We start from the raw sequence: 26,113 nt of genomic DNA, 5'->3' as shown, positions 1-26,113 counted from the left end.
TTCTATTTTCAATCGAATGAGCCCCTTTCGAAGTTCCCACGACAACTCCTTCGATACGAAGGGCCCTGGTCTAAAGAACAACAACAACAACAAAATTACTAATCACTTTCGACTATTAAAATGGGCTCTAGCCCTTTGAATTTCCAATCGAATGAGCTTTTTTTGAAGTTTCTACGACAACACCTTCTCTAAAAAAAAATTATATGCCCCCTGGGCATAACTTAAAACCCTTGCCCTGAGGGTTGTGGGGGAGTATCCTCCTTAAAACCATATTTTCTATCTGGAAATCAACTGCGCTGAACAAAATGGCTATCTCAAAATGTTTATTGGATGTGTTTGGGGGAATGATGGGCGTGAAGGGGGGCTAGTTGCCCTCCAATCACTTTCGACGATTAAAAAGAGCACTAGCCCTTTGAATTTCCAATCCAATTAGCCTTTTTTGAAGTTTCTACGACAACGCCTTCTATAAAAACATTATATGCCCCCTGCGCATAACTTAAAACCCTGGCCCTGAGGGTTGTGGGGGAGTGTCCTTCTCAAAAACATATTTTCTATCTGGAAATCAACTAGCCTACTCTAAACAAAATGGCTATCTAAAAATTTTGAATGGATGTGTTTTGTTGAATGATGGACGTGGGGGAGGGCTAGTTGCATTCCTATCACTTTTAACTATTAAAAAGTGCACTGGTCCTTCAAATGTCCTGCCAAATTGGAAGGCTTGGAAGTTTTTCGGACAGTACTATTTAAAAGAGCCCTATTTGTACCAGGGGCCTAACTAACAACCATTGCCCTGAGGTCTGTGGGGGAGTGTCCTCCTCCAAAACATATTTTCTATCTGGAAATTAACTACGCTGAACAAAATGGCTATCTCAAAATTTCGATTGGGTGTATTTGGGGGACTGATGGGTGGGGGGGGGGGGGCTAGTTGCCCTCCAATCACTTTCGACTATTAAAAAGGGTACTAGCCCTTTGAATTTCCAATCGAATGAGCCTGTTTTGAAGTTTCTACGACAACGCCTTCTATAAAAACCTGATATGCCCTCAGGGCATAACTTAAAACCCTTGCCCCGAGGGTTGTGGGGGAGTATCCTACTCAAAAACATATTTTTGATTAGGAAAATAACGGCAATGAACAAAATTGCCACATAGCAATATTGAGTAAATGTGTTTGGGGGATGTAAGAACGTGGGGGGGGCTAATGGCCCTCCCCTCCAATATCTGGCCAATGTTGGAATTGGCACTAGCCATTCCAATTTCCAATCAATTGAACTCTTTCTAAAGTTTCTACGACAACTTCTTCGATACGAAGTGCCCGGGTATGGAGAAAAAAAAACAAAAAAATACAGTGTGCCCACATCGTTCTTTACTTAGGCAGTGCTAGCGCGCTGCCTATGATAGATTTTAATAATGAATTAAATCACACAATCCTAATTATAATAAAATGTTGTTGTTAGTTATCATTTTATTTTTATTAATTGGACAAATAGGAATTTACTAATATGACATATGAAGATAATTAGGAAACTCAGTTTTATTTATGCTCTTAAAATAAGACACAGAATTCAATTGTTTACATAAAACTTTACTATATATAATTGTTAACTTATGAGTTATGTTCCCTAGTTCCCTGTAACCACCCGTAAACATACAGATTGCATTCTTCCATATTTCGCTAATAGTTGTTTAATCTCATGGTAGAGGATCGAGTTGAAGCACTCGGGGAAAATTTTATCCTGGGGGGGCGGTGGGGGGAGTGATAAGGCGACATAGAGTGTTTGCTATTTTCCACTTTAGACCGCTGACTGGAAAATTAATTTGCTCCCCCTAGGATTTTCAAATTGATTCCAATGGTTTTTAAAGGCCTTGTCCCTATAAATGAGGTTATAATGTAATATATACTAATTGTCTTCCAGGCGATGGGTGAAGGGCTCACTAGCTCTTGTCTTTATCATGGGCATAACTTGGATGTTTGGCATGCTCACATTTATACCCGATATCTGGCCTCTTTACTTATTTGGAACTTTGAACGGTTTACAGGTAACAGCAGAATTTTGTGTAACTCCCTCTGTTTTGGTCAATCTTTATTTATTCTTTTCTTAAGTATTTCTTCCATTATATATCATTCTTTCTGTCTCTTTATCTTTTTTTCTCCCTCTCCCCTTCTCTCTCTCTCTCCCTCTCCATGTCCCTTCTTCTCTCTCGCTCTCTCTCCCTCCCCCCTCTCTCTCTCTCTCTCTCTCTTTTCTTCCGTTCCTATATTTTTAGCTTTTAGTTGTCAATCTTTATTCATTACACAATTTTCTTCATATTATTCTTCGTTTTAGGGAGTTTTCATTTTCATATTTCAATGCATGCTGAATGAAAGAGTAGTCACTAAGATCAAGCGGGCGGTGTCAAGATCAAAGCCATACAGTGACTTGAGAAATACAAGTTCCAAGGTGCAGTTTATTCTTTTAACTTTCGTCTTTTCTTGTCACCTTCTTTTCTTTTTGTCTTTTCCATTGCTATTCTGGCAGCTGAAATTCTGGTGCCAGTATTTTTTCTTTATTCGTAGCCAAGTTGTTATATCATTATAATTCTTTATTTTTAAAATCTATTCGCTTAGCAGAGTGGTCAAGGAGTTTTCAGACTTTTTTTAGAAAGACCAAGATACAATCTAGAAATTTGATATTATGACCCTGTTTAACATCATAACATCATATCAGCTTCGATAACTCAAAATGTGGTGCGTTCCGAAACAAATCATTTGAAGGAGAACGGCTGATATGATCGGCTGATGCTGCTGATATCGGCTGATATGAACGGCTGATGCTGATATGATAGGACGAAGCTGATATGATCAGCTTCGATAACTCAACATGTGGTGCGTTCCAAAACAAAACATTTGAAGGAGAACGGCTGATAGTATCAGCTGATGCTGCTGATATCGGCTGATATAAACGGCTGATGCTGACATGATATGACGAAGCTGATATGATCAGCTTCGATAACTCAACATGTGGTGTGTTCCAAAACAAAACATTTGAAGGAGAACGGAAAGATTGAAACACATATTTTTTGGGGGGCTTTTAAAAACCAGATTTATTTACAAGACGGCTTTCTTGGGTACAGAAGAAAGAAGATATAGAGGGGAAAAAAAAGACAGAACGAAGGGGGAAAACGCAACTATGGTTGTCCACCAATCCGTTCTAGCATACTTGGCTCATCAAAAATTCTTTTCTCTCATTCAAGAAGGATTTTATGGCGCGTATTGTTGGTTAAAATGAGCAACAATCCTGTGAGCTGGTTTTTTTTTCAGTTTGAGTTATGACATTAGAAAGTTGGCAATTATAAAGCATCCACTGTAACTCTAATTCTTGTATCCGTCTTACTTTCACCCCAGCTTGTCCAAAAAGTTAAAAAATTCTCCATTTTCTATGTGTTTTGAATTTGAGGAAAAAAGACCATTGGTATATTCATTTCCTATAATTAATAAGTAAAAAAAAATTTTGTAAAAGAAAAAAAAAAAAATACTCCACTGTGCAGCATAACTTCTCCAATAGAGCTATGGACTTACGGCGGCTGCTTTATAATTACACAAATTTTTTAAAATTTCGGAAGTTCTCCGGGGTATTAAAGAAACTTAGTATATATTTTCATGTTTTATATAGAAAGTAATTTCTATATCAAAGGATCTTTGTCATAACTATTTCAAAGAAAGAAATAATTTGTTTTCCAAACTTATAAAGATCTTGGTTTTGATTTAAAACCAAAATTTTTATTCGCGAAACAGATGAAAATCAAATAAGTTGGGAGAAACAGATTGAACCGAACGGTAGGACTTACTTAGGCTGGAATGATGAACTGTATATCTAAGAGATACGAAGTTTTCATATACCGTCTTTTGCATTACTTCAGCCGATCCCTCCTACATAAACGTAATTTGAAGCAAAGCCAAAGTCTTTCAAGGTCTCAAAATCTATTTATTTTTTATTTTAAAATTTTTTTTTAAATATCCTTGGGATGTAATTTTTTTTCTTGAAAACTCGTGCTCCCCCCCCCCTGGGTTCTAATCTGGGTTCTAATAGAAGAAATGGGTGGCTTGAACATTTTAGACTTAAATTCGCTGTACTTTATTTACAAGTTGGGCTTACCTAGCCTCTAGCAGACGTAAAGCGTTTAAAAACTTCGAATTTTACTGAAAACTGACTTATTTTCTATTTTAAATTTTTATTCTTTTTACTAATAGAAAAGATTTCGACACCTGTTCGAAATATTTATGCTTCATTGAGTTTGCGCTTGTTTGACTTGCACTTTATTGAGTATGGTCTAACAACTCAATAGATAAAAAAAAACAATTGCCGGGGAATTTCCTTTTTTAGGGCTATTTTCTAGAATGGATGGATGGATGATAGACAAAATCTAGCAACAAGTGAAATGATATAATTTTTTATACAATTTTGAAAAGGGCTTATGCCAGCTTTGCCTCTCACTCAGACTACCTGTCTTAGCTTTGTCTCCAATTGGCCAATGGCTTCATGGCAACTTGATTTTAATTCAAAATCTAGTTGCCTCAAGCCATTAGCCAATTGGAGGCAAAGCCAAGACAGGTAGTCTGAGTGAGAGGCAAAGCTAGCATAAGCCTTTTTCAGAATTGTGTAAAAAATTATGTCGTATTCACTTGTTGCTAGATTTCCTCTATCATCCATCCATCCATCCTAGGGTAGAATTAAGGTAGATAGCCATAGAACTAAGGGACGTTTTGGCGTCTCAAATACGTTTTTTTTTCTAAAAAAAAAATATGCCCCCCTCTCTATTCTTATTAATTTTGTTGGGATCCGAAAGATAAAGAAACGAAAGAAAACGACAATTAATATAGATAAGGGCACTTAAAATGAAATGAAATACTACATAAAGAAAAGGGGGAAAACACAAATTCTACACAAAAACCAAAAGAAAGCAGAACAACAGAAAGAACTTACATCTTAAGGCCGTCCAATATTCAACTTCATTCAACAATATTCACCATTGTTGCTGTTGCACAAAGCAAGGCTAACAAGGCAAGACATATCAGGTCTTTAATTTCATTGTATCTTCCCCCTTTTGTAAATTGTTTGCCGACTTGTGGTGTTCCCTAGACGGAGTAAAACTGAAAATTTACTCTTTTTCATTTTTACTTGATATTCAATGTATTATAATTTATTATTATAGAAGTATAATAATATATCAATTTTAGTTAATTATAGGTTAATTGCATATCATATAAATTATTTATGTTGTTTATAAATCAATTTTACAATTGTATATCAATTTCAATTTAATTATTAATATAATTAATTTATAACAGCATAATTTACTATAATAAATGATCTATTATAATTTCTATTATAAATTTCAGGTCAAGAGAGACACAACGACTGCAAATCACAGAAGACAAACTCTTGTTTCCCGCGTTCCATCTAATAGTTCAGGTGGAAAGAACTCTCTCAGAAATCAAGCTACTGACATCAAGGATAAACAAGGTAATACAGAACTAGGCCCGCATTGATTACAGTCTATATATCTGCAGCTATTGCCTGCATCTCCAGGCCGTAAATCTATAAGCCAAAATTTTATTAATTTAACAAAAAGAGAATCAACTCACATTCCTTCTCATTTAAAAAAAAGAGAAAGATCAATTGAACGTCTTAACACAAATTAGATCAGTAGACAGGTTGCCTTAATTGCTAGGTAAAATATTATTGCCCAGTCTGAATTTTGAGCCATTTTTATTTGCTTGGCTTATTCAAATGTTCAGTCATTTCGTGTTGTTCAAGCACGTTTTACTTCAAAAGTTTAGTTTTTTATAAATACATTTTTACTTCCCTTTTCTTGAGCGCTAAGGACGGCTTGGTGGAGGTCTTAGCCGAAACATCTGTTTTGTCTTTTCATTGTGATATCCACCTGATATAATATCTCAGGTAGATAGAATTTTTGACAAAATCAGGCCATTGAGGCCATCGAAGATAATTAAGTTAACACTTCATAGCTTGTTCCAGGCCTACACTGCAAAAAGCCTGCAAGCTGGATATCTGCCGCTATTGTCTTTAGTTGCAGGCAACAAGCAAATAACTGATTAGAGAAAAATGTTCAAACCTTATCAAATAACTCATTTAGAAAAAAATCTGAAATCATGTTTCTTATGAAACAGTTCCTGGTAACGAACTGTAAGTAAGGAGCGACCCTACTCAATAGTAACCGAAATTCTAAAAAACGGAATTTTTATACCAATAGATCTATCAAAAGAATTAGGTTTTTATGCTGATTTCACGTGCACAAATTTCATTAAGTTTAATGATACCCATCAATAGCGACGAGCATGCGAAAATTTGCCTGATTTTTGAAAAAAGGGGGAAACGCTCCATAGAAGTCGTGGAATTTTTATAGAAATCACACCATCAGGTTCGGCGTATCAAAGAACCTTATTGCATGTCTTTCAAGCTTCTATCTGCAAAAATTTGGAATTTAATATTTTTTGCCAAAAGAAAGATCACGAATGCGTGTTTATTTTTTTAGTTTTTTTTTATTATTATTATTATTCCCAGGGGTGATTGTATCATCCAGTGGTCCTAGAATATCGTGAGAGGGCTCATTCAAATGGAAATTAAAATTTCTAGTGCCCTTTTTAGGTGACCAAAAAGATTGGAGGGCAACAGTTTATAGCATGTCTACATTGTTATACGGCCTGCTGGTCGTTGATGACTCTTTAGTATTCATGCCATAGCCTGCAAACTTTTGTGGAAAGAACAGCAGTTTTACACTAAATTTGAAAACAATTATTTGTTTTGTGGCCAAAGACAACGGAATGCTATATACAATAAATAAGTTAATAAAAGAGCGTAGAACGAAAACACTAGGGAAAATTTCAACCATCGAAAACCAGAACATGAACAATAACAAAACCAGAACAATATTGACCAAGAACTCCCATCAGCTGTTCTCAGTGCAAAAAAAACCTGAAGTATTAGTACTTAATACGTATTACCAGATTAAATACAAATCCTTAACATTGATTATTTAAATCTCAAATATTTCATAAACAATATTCTTACATACTAACAACTCGGCAAAGACCTCTACTAAGCTGGTCTCAGTGCAAAAAGACGGTAAGCGCTAAATTGCATAAAATTAATTTTTCTCTAACGGGATTAGTTTCCTGGAGAAAAAATAGTACCAATTTAAGGCCAGAGAACCTTAATCATTAAATCGTTGCCCGAGGGTATCTTCGCTTTCTGAAATCGTGTAAATAAGGTGGTGCTCGGCAAGCGTGGTGTAAAAGTACCAATCGTGGCAAAAAATGTGCCAAGCGTGGTAAAAACTGTACGAATCGTGGCGGGAATTGTGCCAAGCGTGGTGGAAACCGTCCCAAGCGTGGCGAAAACTGTGCCAAATGAGGTAGAAACTGTACCAAGCGTGGTAGAAACCGTGCTAAACGGGGTGGAACGTTGCAGCACACGTTATGTTTTGAGATGTACCCAGCTGGTGGAAAGTGAGTGCCCTCTCACAATCACAAGTCATAACAGGCACCAGGATTATGCACTGGAACTTTTATTCCATTGACTAAGACTAGCGGTATAAAATCAAGTAGTTTTACGGTAATACGAATCGTGCAATAAATAAATATCTCATTGAAAAAAATTGTTTTTTACTAACAACTTGGCCAGGGCCTTTTCTTAGCTGTTCTCAGTGTAAAAAAAAAAGAAAAATATTAAATAACATGAAATTCAGAGGTTTTAAGATAACCCATAAGCTTACATTTATTCATTTTGTCGTCTGCCAGATCTTCACTTAGTGGATTTTTTATTCTTGTGAATATATCTATTATATATATATATATATATATATATATATATATATATATATATATATATATATATATATATATATATATATATATATATATATATATATATATATATATATATATATATATATATATATATATTATAATATATATAATAATGCCGTATTCTATATATATATATATATATATATATATATATATATATATATATATATATATATATATATATATATATATATATATAGAATACGGCATTGGACTTAAGAGTCCCTACCGGTGGTGCTGATCTCCGTTTCTTGGCCCTTCAGCCAGGAAGTGCAATGGGGGGTTTGGGGCCCACCATCCTGTGCTTTCGCAAACCCTTCCTGTTTACCTTCCCCAGATTTCTCCAGGTACCCATTACTCCAGTACCCAGAGTCGACCCAAGTTGGGTCGACTCTGGCTGAGCTTACAGAGACACGCCACTGACCCGAAGGTTATACGTCGCAGTAAGATAAGCTTTTTTAGTCCCAAGTATGGTCTAGGCCAAAATATTTGAATTTTTTTGGTGTTTTAGCGGGCTAAAAACAGGTCCTTGCTGATTCCATTTTAATTCTACGTCTCTTTTCTTACACTGTTTGTCCATCATTGTCTTACCCATCTTGCCCAGTGCGATCTTTGAATGTGGGAATAAATAACGCAATGTTTAGTCTATGTCCGTGCATCTCTTCTTCTTTGTAAGGCCGCGTGTGATAGCAGATTAACATGTCAAATATAGGATTTCACACCGCAGAATGACCCTTGAAAAAAACACAGACTGAAGGTCACGTATACGACATAACCACAAGAGTATGGTCACATACAATAATATTCGGAAAGATCACACACTTGATTGTTTAGTCACACAGATTTCAATGTAATACATCCATTGTTCGTTCAATGTCTTGTTTGTCGGTAAAACTAAAGTTGGTGATAATGGTAGATGGTAATAAGCCTACCTAAGCTGTGGATGTCGACAGGACCTGTGCCTGTCATCATCAGGTTCGAATTCCCATCAGGTTCAAAGGAATAACATAGTTATTTAAACTTGGCACTTGAAATTCTGTCAAACCAATTGAGGATAATGATTTTTATTCTTCTAATTTTTGCAGTAGCTTATTTTGTTTCTATCTTTGAACTCATTAAGCGTAATATTAAGCAATTTAAAAGAGCCAACAGAGAAACTTTTAGGGGTAACTTCCCTAGGAAGATCATTCTAGATCAAAGGGCAACTTCGAATGAAGCTAATTATTGTTTTGTTTATTTTTTTGGAATTCTTTGGTTCAAAAGAATGTCATAATGTCATCATCAGGTTCAAAATCCCATCAGGTTCAAAGGAATTTGAACCTGATGATGATAGACACAGATCCTGTCGAAATTATCGTTTGAAGAAAAATCAAGACCTGACATTCATAGCTTAGGTAAGCTTATTACCATCTACCATTATCATGTATAAGAGTCACGTTGGCCTCAGAGATATTACTAAAGTTAGTGCTTGGCTCTTTGGATCCAAAGTCGGGAGAGCAGCTTCGTATTCGTGAAACCAGAAAAAGGTACTTGTATGATATACATCCTACCTCTCAAGTTGTTCATTCATTGACGCATCTTAGAGCTGTTTTTTTTTTTTTTTCGTTAGTTTATTTCAGCTTAACGGGAGACAAGTCAAATAGAAGTGACAGAATATATGGAAAATATATAATTTGAGCTGTATATTTGCACATTAGGGGGAGGGTGGGGGTAAAGTTTTTGGACAGTGTGAAGTTAGAAAACAATTCTTATCACATAATGTGCAGAATAATTGTAGGTAAAACATTAGGCATGCAGACCCGCTATATTTTACCCCCACACCCCTAATTTGCAAATATATAGCCCAAATATGTTTCTAAAGTATTGCATTTGTATGTTACTTTGGTAAATTTCATTAGGATTGGGTGTCAGAGAAACATATTAGAAAAACATTAGGTAGGGCGTATATCATACAAGTACCCAGAAAAATTTAAAGTTTTCTTAAAACGAGAACTACGATTTCTAATTGTGGTACACAGGCAACTCGGTGAAGTAAGGTAAAATGACAAGATTGTGCATCCATGTATACAGATCATTAGCGAGATTATTACTTACTAAACCTGTTATTCTCCTCCGCTGACACATTACCTCCACCCTTCTCTCTGCTACATGGCTCTCTACCTATGATAAAATACATTTTAAACGCTTAATTTTTTAACTTTAGTACATGAAAAATTATTAAGACTGCAAGGAATAAAAATTCGTATATCCATAAATCCTTAACTGTCAATACACATTCATTTGTTTTTGTTTTTTTTTCCAGTAAAGTACAAATTATATTCTGGTCTTCAAAAGACACGAGGGGTAACAGGCATATTCATGTTAATTTCTGCTCGTTTTGAGTTTGACTCGGTTATTTATTGTAATTTTTGTTTGTTTTGGGTTTGATTTAGTTATCGATTGTGATTAGTGTTTGTTGTGTTCTTGGAAGCTTATTTGACTTTTATTTCTACTCATTTTTGGTTTAATGGAGTTCTTTACTTTTCTTTGAAAAGATTTTTTTGTGGGGAAAGTTTTATAAGTCAATTTCTGTTCTTTTTTTATTCATATAGGGTTTTTCATGGGAAAAGAAAACAATATTTTAAGTCTTTTAAGTTTGTTTTTTTTTACAAGAATTCATTGTTTACTTGCTATTAGAATGTTGGAAAACAGATTTTCAGCAATTTTTGACAACATGTACCGTTTTAAGATTCTGGACACAAATAGTTAAATTTAGTCTTATATTTCCTCAGGTTCACCTGAAAAATTAAACTTAATACCATTCCCGAAAATTTTATCTATGCTCTTTGACAGCCTGGATACACTTACACTGTTTCTATTTATTTAAATTGTAAGAACAGAAGTAATAATACCGTAGACCTGAAAGCTTCAACTTAATATCCTCAGTCCTTTTTGGGATGTTGCTGAGGTGTCTTATGGCAACCAGCATACACACAGTGTCTTTTGATTTAGTTTTAAATCTATATTTAGTTTCAAAGGATAATGGGAAATTTCGGAACTGTGGGGGGTTCACATACCCAATGTCCATAAAGAAAAAGTTACTGGACCGTTCAACTATGATGATTAAAATGGCAATCTAATTATTTTGATTGGGTGTATTTGGAAAATTAATAGGCTTGGAAAGGGGGATGTATGCCCTCCAATCACTTTTGGCTCTTCAAAAGGGTACTAGAACTTTCAATTTTCAATCGCATTAGCTCCGTTAAAAGTTTCTATGATACTGCTATTTATGATAGCAGTGTGCTGCCTATGATGTTAATTATATGCCCTTTTGAAAACCTGCTTGCATACAGCTTTTTCGTTTAATTCAAAACGAAGCTCCTCCTGAATGTTCTGTGAAAGTTTCACCCTTATACCCTTAGCGTCATTAGTTACAACAATCGTAGTAGTAGTATTAATAGTATCCGCCAAGACTTACCCTAAATCAAAATCAGCCACAACTTAATAAAAGGTCAAACCTTATAAAGTAAGCCGTTCTTGAGATATTGCTGTGTCACCCTTTTGACAATCTACATGCTCATAGTTCGTTTTGATTTAGTTCAACATCCACCTAAATATTCATTTAAAGCTCCACCATAATAGCCTTAGCTTGCATAGTAGCAATAGTTATAGTGGCAGTAGTAGCATTAATAGGAACAAACACACGACACCTTTGGTTGTCTTCAACATCCGTCTTAAGACACGGTTGAAGTTTCAACTTAATACCATAAACCGTTCCTGAAGCATTGCTGATACGCTCTCTTAACAAACTGTATGCGCATAGTGTGTTTCGATTAGGTTCAATACTGTTTCACTATTCTCCAATATTTTTGCTTTAATACCCTTAGCTTTTGTATCAGTAGTAGGAGTGCCAGCAGTAATAGCAGTAGTAGTAGTAGTAATATAATTAATAGCAGTAGCTTTAGTAACAGTAGTAGTAGTAGCAGCCGTAATAGTTATAGCGATAGCAGTAGTAGTAGTAGTATGAGTAGATGCAGTAGCATTAGGATGCAAATATTGTCTTTGGTTAGTTCAACATCCCCCACAACAACTCCTGTAAGTTTCAGCCTCAGACAATAAACCGTTTCTAAGTTATTGCTGACATTCTCTTCTGACTAACTACATACAGACTATGTGCTGTGATTCAGTTCACTTTCCCCCCTCGATATTCCCTGAAACTTTATTTTTCACACTCTTAGGCACAGTTGTAATAGCAGTCACAGTATTAGTATTAGTACTAGTAGTAGTATTAACAGTAAAAGCACTAGTACAAGTAGCAGCAGTAGTCGGCAGTTGAACTTAGATTATATTCCTTTTTCGTCAGTTGAACATCCTCTCGTCAAGTCCTGGAAACTTCAACTTAATGCAATTAGCCGTTGCTATGACATTGTCGATATGTCCTTTTGATAACCTGTATAATTCATACGTATCCCAAAATGTTTATCTTGATCCTCTTAACCTTACAAGTAGTTGCAACAGAAGCAGTAGTAGTAGTAGCAGTAGTAGTAGTGGTAATAGCAGTAGTAGTAGTGGTAACAGCAGTAGTAGTAGTAGCAGCAGTAGTAGTGGTGGTAACAGCAGTAGTAGTAGTGGTAACAGCAGTAGTAGTAGTAGTAAAAGAGCATTGGTAGTAATATTAGTAGTAGCAAGCACATACCGCATTTTGGTCAAGTGATCTTCCCCTTTAAGCATTCTTTCGAAGTTCCTACATAAACCCAGATCCATTCTTGAGATACGCCCTTTTGACAATCCGCATCTACATAGTGTGTTTTGGTTTAGGTCAAATTTCCCCTCAATATTTTAGTCTTGAGATCATTACCGTCTCATCTTGAGACGGTAAGCCGTTCCAAAAATACTGCTGATGCGCCCTTTTGACTCCCTTTTGACGCCCTTTCCATCTTAATGCTCTTAACCTTACAAGTACTTGCAATTGAAGTAGTAGTTCAAGTACTTTAGTAGCAGCAGTAGTAGTAATAGTAGCAGTAAAAGTAGTGGCGGTATTTGTATTACTAGTAGCATGCACATAGTACCTTTTGATCAATTGATTTTCCTCTAAAGCACAAATGACAATTTAATAGGGACAAATTCTTTTATCTGACAGTGTACCTTCAAAAAAATCTCTATAAAACGAAACAACAAAAGAATCTCTCTTTCTTTTTTGGTCAAGTGATATTTCCCTTTAAGTATTCTCTCACAGTTCCAACTTGATATCCAAATCCATTCTTAAGATACACCCTTTTGACGATCTGCATGCACATACTGTGTCTTGATTTAGTTCATATTTTACCTCAATGTTCTGTCAAATTTTCCTCTTCATACGCTTGGCCTTAATACAATAGTACTAGTATCATAGCAGTAGTTGTAGTAGTAGGAGCATTTGCAGTAGTAATAGTGTTGTATTAGTAGTAGTAGTAACAGTAGTAGTAAAAGCATTAATAGCAGTAGTAGCATGCACATATTGCCTTTTGTTCAGTTGAACATCCCCCTCATGATACCCAGGAGGTTTCATCTTGAGACGGTAACCCTTTCCAAAGATATCGCTTTTGACATACGCCCTTTTGACAATCTGTTTGCACATAGTGCATTTTGATTTAGTTTAACTTTCAGCTCACCATGTCCTAAGATGTTCATTTCAATATCCACAGCCTTGATAGTACTCGGCACAGAAGCAGTAGTTGGAGCGGTAGTAGTAGTAGTAGCAGTTGTTGCTGTCGTAGTAGTGGCGTGCAAATATTGCATTTTTGGTTAATGGATCATCTCCCTTATCATTTCTTAAAAGTTCCAAATTAGTATACTCAATCATTCCTAAGCTACGTCATTCTGACAACCCGTATTTACATTATGTATTTTGATTTAGCTCAATACCTCCCTCTACATACTCTGAAAGGCTCTCCTGAATGCCCGTTGTCATTATAGAAAGTAAAGGTGCAACAGGCCCACCTTTATCAATAAGCCGTACTATATATAAACAATGGACGAGTTCCCTAACTAACAGCCCTTGCCCTGATAGGCTGTGGGGTGGGGGCTTGACATCCCCAAAGATATAATTGATTGACCTTTCAACTATTCTGAACAAAACCTTATATGCCTGGAGCTCAACTTGCAACCCTTTCCCCCAGGCTCTGGGGGGGGTGTCAACCCTGGAGGAATTGCTATATGATCTTTGGACCATTTTGAACAAAATGGCTATCTCAAAATTTCGATTGGATGCATTTGGGGAAAAAATGGTATGAGGGGTGCTAGCTGCTTTCCATTCACTCTCGGCTCTTTAAAAAGAAACTAGAACTTCCAATTTCCAATCAAATAAGGCTCCTCCGAAGTTTATACGACCCACCCCTTATATAAAAATCTTATATACCCATGGGGCATATCTTACAACCCTGGCCCCCCAAGCTCTGGGGGTTTACGTCAATCCTGGAGGCATTGTTATATGATCTTTGGACTATTTTGAGCAAAATGACTATCTAAAAATTTTGGTCGCATGTATTTGGAGAAAAAAGAGCGTGGGTAGGGCTAGTCGTTGTCCGATCACTTTTGACTCTTTTTTTTCAATGGAGGTATGATTTATTCAGAAAAAAATCAACAAAAAAACATGAAGTCTAGTAACCTGGGCTTGTATTACCACTCCAAAAAAAAACTTACATCCACTTACATCAGTTCATTCGGGTTCCCATTTCACAACAAAACAAAAAAATATATAACACATATTAAACATATAGAACTAATTGAGAAAAAAAAGTTAGAATTCATAAACCTGCAGGCAATGGTCCCTCAACTGCTCACGGAAACCAGACCTTTCAGCAATATCCCTAATAGAAGATGGTGTCTGAGACCACAGCACCGGAAGAATATGACGAGCAAAGAAAGCCGACCTCCCAAACACTCTAATCGGCCTTCTATACATACCAACCTGTCTCGTTAAATGCCCATGGACATCAGCAGCTGTCTCAAACAGATGACAAAGATACATTGGATCAATATGATTAATAATATCGTTGTTAATATTATTAATAATATCATTAAATAATATTATTAATAATATTATTAATAATATCATTAGTTGAAGCTTATAAAATAAGCACAACCCTGAAAACGGCAAAATACGGATTCGCGGATAAATATTTCTAACTGAGGCAAGTCTATCGATTTTATAAATACCACGCACAGCTGATTTCGGAAGAACACGCAAAGGTTTCAGGTGAACATAAAATGTTCCAGACCAAACAGAAAAACAGCATAGTAAATTAGGATGGACTAATGAGAAATACATTTGTACAATTTGTACAAAAGATGCAATTTGTACAATTACAGAAATACAATTTGTACAAAAGATGCAAAACATTCTGTGGAAACTGATGCTTTAGCTTCCTTATCATACCTATATTCCTTGCTACTTTCGACGATATACACTGTACATGCTCTGAAAAATTTAGTGTTACATCAATTATTTCGCCTATGTATATCACTGACTTCTGACGTCTTTTGTCGAGTCTCCTACTGTAAGCTCTTGCAACCAGGGGTAATATGAAGGTGATCTGCCCCAGACAACGAACCCTGATTTGCTGTGATTTACTTTCAGCTTGTTTAGCCTTAGCCATTTCTCCAATTTTCCCATATCGTTACTCAGTGTCCCTAAAAGGTGAGCTTCGGTGTGCTCCGCAGCTGAAAAATTCGTATCCTCAGTAAACAGGACAAGAGATTTCTTAGGTTTGTATGCTTCATCTCAATTTCCAACATTTGTTGTCCAGTTTCAGATTTCTTGGTGGATGTCTTTAATATATATTGAGAAGAAAAGAGGGCCGAGAGGGGACCCCTGGGGAACACCGCAACTAACATGGTAATCATTTGATTTCACATCACTCAATTGCACATACATAGATCGGTGACTTAAATATGATGAAATAATTTTAAGAGCATTTCCTCTAATACCACAGTTGTCCAGCTTTTTCAGAAGAGTCACATGGTCCATTGTGTCGAATGCCTTCAAAACGTCTAGGAATATAGTCGCCACTTTCAACTTCCCATCCAAAGCACCATTAATCATAGATGTCAAATACTGAACCGCATGTTCCGTAGAGTGTCCTTTTCTGAAACCAAACTGGTTTGCATAAAAGAAATCCTTACTCTCCAGGAACTCAGCCATTTGTTTATATAATATTTTTTCAAAAATTCGAGACAGAATAAGCAGTAGCGAAATAGGTCTATAATTGCTGAAATCTTCTCGGTTACCAAATTTATGCAATGGCACTTCTCTGACATGTTTAAATTGATCGGGAAATTCCCCTCCTTCAAGACAACCCTTGATTAAATCAAAAAAGGAACTAGAACTTCTGACTTCCAATCAAATGATCCCCTTCGTTATAGCCCTTGCCCTGAAGGCTGTGGGGGGGTGACATCCCCAAAGACATAATTACTGGACCTTTCAACTATGCTGAACAAAACAACTATTTAAACATTTTGACTGGATGTGTTTGGGGAAATGATTGGCGGGGGGGGGGCTGGTTGCCCTCCAATCACTTTCACTCTTAAAAAGGGAACTGGAAAATTCAATTTCCAATTAGATGTGCTTCTATCGAAGTTTCTACGACAACTCCTTCTATATAAAGTGGGTTTGTGAAAAAAAAAGTAATGATAAATAGATAAATAAGACATTGTGCCCACATCAATCTTTACTTAGGCAGTGCTTTTGCGGTGCATATGATCTACCTCCGTAGATTGCAAACCGAAATCTCATATCTGTTTCAGGGACCAAAGCCGTGTCCAGGTGGGGTTGTAGGGGGTTTGACCCCTCTCCCAAAATTTTGTACGTCTCTTAAAATCCTAAAACTGCATTCAAACTAATGTGCGATGTCTCCCCCCCTCCCGAATATATTATGGAAAATAATGTTACGGACTCCCCAACATTGGTTCGAAACGTACGAAGCTATTGAGACACTACCCCACGGTACCTACAAGTACCTGCCCGCCAACAGTATCCTTACTTGTTTGGTGTTTTGTTTTCCTTGTTTGAAGCGCTTGTTTCTTTTTGCTAATCTGCTCACTTTATTGGAGCGGATTATAAATAAAAAATTATTATTTAGCTAGTAAGAATAGATTAGTAAGAACAAAATCTAATTAGTAAGATCAGTAGCATATCATCAATATCTTCAAACCTCAGTAAGAACTTCAAATATTTAATCAGCAAAATAATTTTAGGAGAAAATTTTTCAAATCTAATTCTGTTCATGAAATATTTCATGTTTCCCGATAATAATTTTCAGATTATTTTTGATACCCTATTCTTAATGAATATAACTCTTAAAAGAAATCTGTCAAAAACCATGAAACACGCCCCTTAAGTTGTTTAAGCTGAGCGCTGTGTATATATCAAATTTTAAGCTGAATCCAGTTTTTCAATATAATATTTAGTCCTAAAGACCCAATTTTGGACGTTATAATTTTCAAACAGTAGCATTTTGAAACGTTGCAAACTTTCCTAAGAAAGCAAGAGGTAGATGACATTATAGGTAGGTTGCTCATCCGCCATCTCTTTTGATTTCCATTTCGCTTTTCGTGCATTATGCCAAATGCTTTTGCGAAACCAGATCAAATAATTTAATTGGGTTATTATGATTTACTAATTTCAATAAAATTACATATAGCTTTGTTCATGAAATTTTTAATACTTCCAAAGAATAATTATCAAGTTAGTTATGCTTTTCAGTTCTTGACATGTATATCAATCACGATTTTGAAACCAAATCAAATAATTCGATTTGGTTGTTATAATATAATTTGATTTCTTGAAGTTTAAAATATTTCAACTTACGACTTTGTAATAAGTTAATTAAATCCCAAAGTTTGATTTGTTTTTTTCCGAAAATTTCATCTAGGATAAAAATCGTGGGATATAAAAAGTCCTGGAATGTAAAACTGGTCCGAGGGCCAAGCACCTTAACCACTAAATTTTTGCAGTTGATCATGAGGGAGCACGTCGTTGGTCGACATCCTCCACTCAATAGTTTTTCGTCATGACAACTACCTGCCATAACTGTAGACAGGGACTAGAATACTCCATTGGTATTTTTAGTTAATTGAGTAGATTTAGCAGTACCTAATCTAATAACTTTTGGATGCTTTGAACCGTGCGATAAAAAATCTAAATTTCATAAATAAAGTTCTTATTTGACAACTCGGTACCGGGCGTTCGGAGTTCGGCACGTACTCATTGGTCTGCATGTGGACATTTTTTTTAAGTAAACAAAAATGTAAAACTAAGCTTGTCAAAAAAAATGTCACATAAAACCTTTTGAATGGCTCAAACCAAAATAGCTCGTTAGGTTCCGATAAAGAAAAATACTTTCTAGGTATTTTATCAACTTACTGATTTTACTTGCATAAACTACGCTTCCTTTCAATTTGTCCTCAATAATTTAAAAATCTATTTTAGGATTGGAGAAGCAGAATGAGACCATCAGCACTCCTGAAATTGATATCCGTCGAGGCTCTTATAATATCGCTTATTGCGATAGTACTTCATCTTCGAGTGTGCCCTCGTCAGGGAGCTCGCCAGAGCTATCAGGAGGAGAGCCTTATCAGCGAAGATACCAAAATTTGTGCGGAGACACTTGAATATAAAAAGCAGGGCCGTTCCTAGGGGTGGTGGTACCCGGGTGAAATTAACCTCGGCGCTATCTACCCGACCAAACTGCATATGAAGCAGTAAATGACAAACGCAATCATCTTTTTTTAATCTTTTCCACGGCAGCCCCAATCCCGGTTTCCAGGATAGCTTTCCCTGGAATGTCCCCCCTCTTAGAACGGCCTTGCCAAATAGTATGGGAAGCTGACAAGAAAGGAAATTCAAGTTCACCTTCAAGGAAACAATAACATCATCTGGCATTACTCCACAAAACCCATAAGCTAATTATACAAACAAAATGTAGTTGTATTTGTTCATCGATTTTTTCTCCTTGTGCTTTACATTGGACCGAAGTTAAACAACTCACTTTTGCCGAAGCCCCGTCTTAACTGATGTAGTGGTAATTGGTAATAAGGGCACTTCACATCTTGCCAATAACACGAATAGGAAAAATGGTGCTAATAGACTTATGTTTTCTTATTCATCTTAGTATTAAACCAATACCCAGTTAGAAGTCTGGAATGGCTATTGCTTTGAAGAGGAGATAGGTGTGGTCTTTTATAACCGTCTTATATCTCCTAATAAGGAGCCTAATATAAAAGAGATTAAGGCGGGGTCTGTTCAAATCACCATATACATGAATCAAAACAAGTCAAGATCGGCTTTCCGCAATTTTGTGCACTAGCTTTCTAATTTTTCGAAACTTTAAGACCATAATTACACCAATTAAGAAGGGGTTAGATAGAGTATGAATATGCCTTTTACATTCAATTTATTATTAGTTATTTGTTTTAAATAAGAATTCATTAAGTTTTTCAAAGGTGTTATGATATCAGGAACAGAAAATAATCATGTGTTCGAACCCATTACATTCAGGTTACAATCGATCACTACAATACGAAAAACTAAGATCGAAAACTTCCTATGCATTACCATTGAAAAACTTTACTTAATTTTTTAATTGTTTTTAATTTACGTTTTATCTAATTTAATAATAATTATTAACTTCAAATAATTTTTATTTTTTTCTTATCTAAACCATTTTCAAATTGAATTAAATCTTAATAAAACTAAAATTTTATTTAAATTTTTTTAAGATCGACCTGACCAATACGCGAAATTATGATTGGAAACTTCATATTTATTACCAATGAAAAATTAAATTTAAAATTAATTAAAATAAACTAAATCTTAAATATTTAAAAATAAATTAGTATATAAAACTAAATTCTAAATATTAAACACTAAAATACACTAAAATAGAAAAATAGAATATCTAAAATAATTTCTTCTGTTAATTCGTTCATTTTGTCAACACCAATTCCATATCTCAAAAACTATGCATTGAACAAGACAAACTGTCTCTTTTATATTGACTGGTCTTGGGGGGGGGGGAGGGGGTGAAACCATGTCTTTTGGATACTTATCCTCTAGGGGAAGGGGGACTTCCAAATTTACATCAACAGTGCCATTAAAATGTTGCCTGTTTAAAATCTTTGTTTGTTTTTTTTTTGTCCAACGGTTGTTCTGGTCAACGTAGTAGAAACAGCTTGTATTTGCTTAAATTCTGTAATTAAGTTCGATTTGTTTCTCAAATGTACTAAGTAGCGCTGGTGACATAGAAGTATTTTCTAGATTGCTGTATGGATTTGGTTGATTCAAATTCAGTTTTTTTCCGTTTAACGCCAAATGAAATCGGTCCTTTCGAGACCGACTTGAATTTCCAGTAACATCAGCTTCGCATAATCTTATGTGACTATTAGAAAGAAATAGAGAATACCTCGTAACATGGCCGTATCTTGGGGGGGGGGGGGGGTATCCGGTTTGAGCCCCCCCCCCCAAAAAAAAAAAACTGTCCACATATAAACAAATTTTCAATGCATTTTGTAAAAAAGAAATTTGTACCCATCCCCCGCAACAAAAATCCTGGATACAGCCTTGCCTAGTAATTTGGTAGATTCTCGTCCTTATTTTTACACTATTGTTTAAGGGTTGCTGAAAGCATTATGGGTTTATATATAGTGTGAAATTATGCTCTCTACTCTACTATTGCGGGATGTCTACTACTCTCTTTATATATATAGCAACTATATAGTGGGAAACTATAAGTAATGAAAGTTGTTTGCCAACACATGGTTAAAGCACAAAGAAATGGACAAACTTTTGAAAATCTCATGGCTAAAAAGCTTTTCGTTCTCCTCAAGGCCGTACCCAGGTTTTTTTTTCGGGGGGGGGGGGTTACACAGAAAAACCTCAAGAAACACATACAAAAAATTTTATATCCATTTTTGTTACGTTTTTGCTATTTCTTTGCTATTTTTCGAGCTTTGCTATTTTTGATTTTCCAATAGATAAAAGCCTAAATTCCTTTAAAATGCACATATTTAATTAATAAGACAGTATTAGCCTGTATTTTTTCTCGGGAATTTAACAATCCAGAATATTTCTAGCTTGTAAATGACGAAGGTAGTTTTTTCAGCTTCCCATGGATTATATAATTTTCTGCTCCTCCCTCCCCCCCCCCCTCTTTAACATTGTAAGTGAGCCAAGAGTTCATGAAATATATCTAAATGGTACCCAATAGATGCTTAGCCTAGGAGGAGTGCCCTCATACTTCCTAGCTACGGCTCTGGTTTAAAGGTACGTTCTCTGGGGCAGTTGAACAGAGCTTTGGCCAAATTTTTCAGAAAGGGGGGGGGGAGGCTTTAAAAAGTACGTCTACTGATTCAAATTTAGCGAAGTTCTTTAGACATAATCTTAGTGTCTATTTTCGCCAACGTTTAATTCTAAATAAATGACTGCTGCTTTCTTCAATTTTGCTAAGCTTCAACATAAGCCAAATGTTTTGTCTATTTATTGTTAGTTGTTTTTCTAATGTACTGATTTTTAAAAACTAGTCAGTTGTTTTTGTCATTTAATGTTTCTAATAGAATAGATTCTGAATGTCATTCTAATGTTATAGAATAGATTCTAATGTTATTTAATCTTAAGTAAGCTATTCTGATTAGTTTCTAGTCAATAAATGTATAGATTAGAATTTATTGCATTTTTCTATCCATTTCCAAGTCTACCTAGCAAGCACCTCAGTTTAATCGTTGAACAAAAAGGCTGCCAAAAATCAAACTCATACCGTTCAAAGCCTTTGAAGCGAATACACTACTTATTACTTCGTGACGCATTCAAAACTATTAGATGTATTGTCATTTATCCTTTTTCTGATCATGTTAGGTGCATTGTTCTCTCCCTGTTACTCAGAATCTGAGCACCCCAATTACTCAGAACCTGTTTTTGCAGGACATGTGTTGATTATGGAGGACCGAAAATCGCGTACATGTCTTTTGGGCGCCATTAGATGATCATGTTAGTTGCATTGTTCTCTCGCTGTTACTTAAAATCTGAGCGCACTAATTACTCAGAACCTATTTTTGCAGGGCATGTGTTGATTATGGAGGACCGAAAATCGCGTACATGTCTTTTGGGCGCCATTAGCTGATCATGTTATTTGCATTGTTCTCTCCCTGTTACTCGGAATTTGAGCACTCCAATTCCTCAGAACCTGTTTTTCCAGGGCATGTGTTGATTACGGAGGACCGAAAATCGCGTACATGTCTTTTGGGCGCCATTAGATATATGTTCTTTAGACGTATAAATAAAAACAAAAAAAAAATCCTCAAGGGCCGAATGAAAGTAACGTCTTTCAAGCAGGATATAGCCGTGTTCATTCAGCGTAGGCATATTATACGCTCTCGAAAGTCGGAAGCTCAAAAACTGACACCTCAAGATATTGAAAAATGCCAAGGAGTGGAAAAGAAAACAACCTTGTTCCTGATTGGTGGATTATTATTCTTAGATCACCAATCAGTGACCATTTTACATTCTTACACTAAGCAGACTATGTTACAGAATGAAAACACGAAAACACTAAAACTCCCCTGCAGATGATTTCTTTTTCTAGACTCAACCCCAAGCTTTGTAACAAATACACACCTTAGAGCCATCTAGCAGATTAAAACTGCAATCTTAATTTCGTCGCCGTTGGGTATTTGACTCATTTTCGTCATTTACTTGAATTGTACCTTTATACCTCTAACCATTAAGTTAGAAACATAAGAACATACTTGTTATGGAGGGGGGGGGCCTTCAAGAGTCAAAGAGAAAAAAAAATTTTGAGGTTATTTACAAGGATAACGATTTTTCCTACTTAAAAAACAAAAATTTAAGACAAAAGTAGGTAAATTTTACTTTTTTTGTAAGCTGGTTATTATAAAAGGGGAGACGGCTGAAGGGGTTAATAGGGCTCAATACCCAAAATTGTGCACCCTTTTAATTTTTTTAACATTTATTGCAAAGAATCGTTCATTCCAATATGCAGGTACCTTGAAAGTAAGCTTCCAGATTCCTGGAAGCTTTACTGGAAGATTACTGCATGACTGAGTTCCGTTTATGCCGTTTACTGGTGTCGCATTTTTATGTTCCTGGACATTAGGGGAGCCATTTTTTAGAATCAAATTTCTCGGTTCTCCCTTTTGGCGGGATTTTCAGTACCGCCCGCCTGATTTTCCGAGGGAATGGGTTGAAAGAAATTTCACAGGTGTACAGGCTTCATAAGTTTTTCATTTCCAAAAAAGCGTTAATCTTTTCAGACATTTGCCAATCCTTTAGAATATTTTTGTGTTTCTAAGGGGGGGAATCTATTCTTTCACCTTCCCAGAGCACCCATGGAGATCCTCCAGCTCCTCAGTTATCTTGTCAATGACCTCATCTTTTCAGCAGTTAACTGCCCTAACTTTTTTATGATCCTCTTACGATTAGCCGTGTTATCTCACGATGATCAGTTAAATAACCTAAATAAATAATTTCTTCAATTTCTTCTTCAAAACTTTGCGCCTTACGAGTGACGTGACGAAAAAATTCCTTTTTCCCGCTGTTAAAGCAGTTATACTAACATTGGCTGTAATAATTCACCGGCTTCCTCCAAAACAACAAGTTATATTGATTGGCTCAGTCTCTTCCTTCAATCTTATGAGCACTTGGCTACGAAGCAGGCTTTTTTTTTCTTCATAAATGAGGAATGTCCACTTTTCTATCTCACAAATAAATAATTGGAAATCAGAGAACTGAAAAAAGGCCACCATAGCTGCACTAGGCAATCTTACCATCAAATGGGACCTACATTGCAGACTTTGGCGGTGCATCTGAAGTCGCTCTCCAAGAAATTTTTAGCCGAAAGGTAGGCGAGTGGTACCTTCTTTGAACCATTAACGTGCAAGGATTTTCTAAACATTGCACTATAGGCAGAAAAGAAAATGAGCCCATGACTTTCTATTTTTATTTTCTATTCGACTTTTAAACAATTAAAAAGTATTTTTTGAATGACTAATTATAGTTATTTAGATTTTTGTATGAATGATGAATCGGTTAAGAATAAAAGAATTGAAGACGTCTTTTATCAGGCGCTCTGATGGCTATTTCCAAATGATGGTTATTTTATAGCAGTTTGTAAATACCGCTACTACTAATAACTACTCACTTCAGCACCAAGCCACTTGAGGCCGACAGTTTCACACGCTCCTCTTCTGTCCCAATTTATTTAAAGCCTCTTTACACCATCCCAAGAAGTGACAATTTCCTTTAAATCCCTTCTTACTACCCCTTCCCACCTCATTCTGGGACGATTTTTTTGGCAGGAAGATCTTTGGCGATGACTCGACTATGTCTTTTCTGATACCAAAAGATAAAATAATATTGCTGTATCGGTTATTGACAATCCCGTATCGACTGTCGAATTGCTACTACTAACAACTCACCGCAGCACCAAGCCACCTGAGGTCAACACAGCCACGCACACTCCTCCTCCATCCTAATCTATTCAAAACCTCCCCCTTCATATCCTCCCAGGAAGTTTCCATTTCCTTTAAATATTTCTTTATGCCATCCTTCCACCCCAACTGCAAACGACCTGATTTCCGTTTAGCCCTTAACGGTTAGCTGAAAAGGATAATCTTAGGCAATATTTAATCCTTCATTCGCAAAACTTGTCTAGCCATCTCAACCTTTCCCTCAGTATAGCCCAAAAAAGTGGGATTGAGCCACAATTCTCGTGCACCTTACTGCTTGGAATGCGGTCTATTAAACGGCTACTTAAAACAGGCCTTAGGAAATTCCTCTGAAAAACATGTAAACAATCTTCCTTCTTCTTCCGAAGCGCCCACGTTTCAGAACCATGCTTGAACACTATCATCACTCTAGCTTCCAAAATTTCATGGTGCGCAGAGCTTTAAAATAAATTAGTCGATAGTCAGGTCAACTTCAAAACTGACTGCGCAAGTGGTAATACTAAAACTGTTAAAGAAGCCCCATTCCTCCTCAAGTTAGTTCAGACCCCCAGTCAGTTCAACTTCAAGATGATTGTGCAAGTGATAATCCTAAGACTATTCAGAAAGATTCCCACCCCCATAGGACGTATCCCACCAGAGGCCCATGTCTTACTTACATGCCTGATTCCAACCATCAAGTCCAGTATCTTCGTCCCCAGATTTTAAAATTTAATAATATTAGCCATGGCATAGTCCTCTAAGACTGCACACTGAGTAATTCAAAGGTAATAGTATAAGATAGATTGTGATAAAAAAAACTCCCCCAACCTCTAAACCAGAGGTTTCGTTTCTTCAGAGTCAAGCGAATGAGATGTATCTCAGAGCCATAGATCTCTGAGGTATGTGGCTTTACTAAGATTAAGGAGATGGTGTCCACAGTGATTTTATGCGTCTGTACAGAAATAGCTAGGCCACCGAAGGATAATCCCAAAGATTGTGCTTTTTGGTCATCCCCTGGGGCTAAATGAAATGCAAGATGGTCCAAAATGGCCTGGGAAGTCATAAATAATACTTTATAGAAAGTAGAATTTCATGGGAGGATGTAAAGAGGGACGCTTTCAATAGATTGGGAGTGCACGAGTAGACAGCTGTGTTGGCCTCAGGCGCATTAGTGATACCGTGAGTTGTTAGTAGCAATAGTAGTAAAAAATATTTAGAGATACCAAATTGGTGTTACTAAAGAAAGTCTGTCTTTTACAAACAGCTTACTGATAACAGCCAAACAGTCTGAACTCAATTTTTCTGTTTTTCCACTCAACTTAATAACCTGCGCAGTGTAACATACTGCCTTTTGAATTGCAGCAACCTAATTCCGAAAAAACATATTCTTTAGAATGTACCTCTTTTGGTAGGCCATTCCCACATCCTTTCCATAGACTCAGTGACTTTAGTTTACGGAAATTGTGAGTATAGGAGGACAGATATATTGTTTTTCTTCCTTTAATTAAAACTACTGCTACTACTAAAAACTCAGCGTAGCACCAAGCCACCTGAGGCAAACACAGCTACGCACGCTCCTCTTCTATCCCAATCTATTCAAAGCCTCCCTCTTCACATCCTCCGAGGAAGTTCCCGTTTCCCTTAAATCTTTCTTTATGACATCCTCCCATCCCAACCGTGGATAACCTGCTTTCCGTTTGGCCCTATACGGTTGGCTGAAAAGGAAAATCTTCGGCAATTTGTCATCCTTCATCTGCAAAATGTGCCCTAGCAATCTTAACCTTTCTCCCA

General features: G+C 36.2%; 1 protein-coding gene across 1 annotated transcript in view; it reads left to right on the top strand.

The window, feature by feature from the left end:
- LOC148941706 (adhesion G protein-coupled receptor L2-like) overlaps nucleotides 1-22,014 on the top strand; it is a 224,013-nt gene extending 201,999 nt beyond the window's left edge. Inside the window, exons 12-15 of the mRNA XM_089104233.1 lie at nucleotides 1,914-2,037; nucleotides 2,325-2,438; nucleotides 5,378-5,501; nucleotides 18,315-22,014. Coding sequence (XP_088960359.1) covers nucleotides 1,914-2,037; nucleotides 2,325-2,438; nucleotides 5,378-5,501; nucleotides 18,315-18,496 — 544 coding nt within the window. The 3' untranslated portion in view covers nucleotides 18,497-22,014. The remainder of the gene's footprint in view (nucleotides 1-1,913; nucleotides 2,038-2,324; nucleotides 2,439-5,377; nucleotides 5,502-18,314) is intronic.
- The last annotated feature ends 4,099 nt before the right edge of the window (nucleotides 22,015-26,113 follow it).

Source organism: Artemia sp. Qi Xiang Cuo, chromosome 18 (assembly GCF_049724085.1).
Source record: "Artemia sp. Qi Xiang Cuo chromosome 18, ASM4972408v1, whole genome shotgun sequence".
In the NCBI taxonomy this organism is placed as follows: domain Eukaryota; kingdom Metazoa; phylum Arthropoda; class Branchiopoda; order Anostraca; family Artemiidae; genus Artemia; species Artemia sp. Qi Xiang Cuo.
This window is presented reverse-complemented; position numbering and strand designations above follow the sequence as displayed.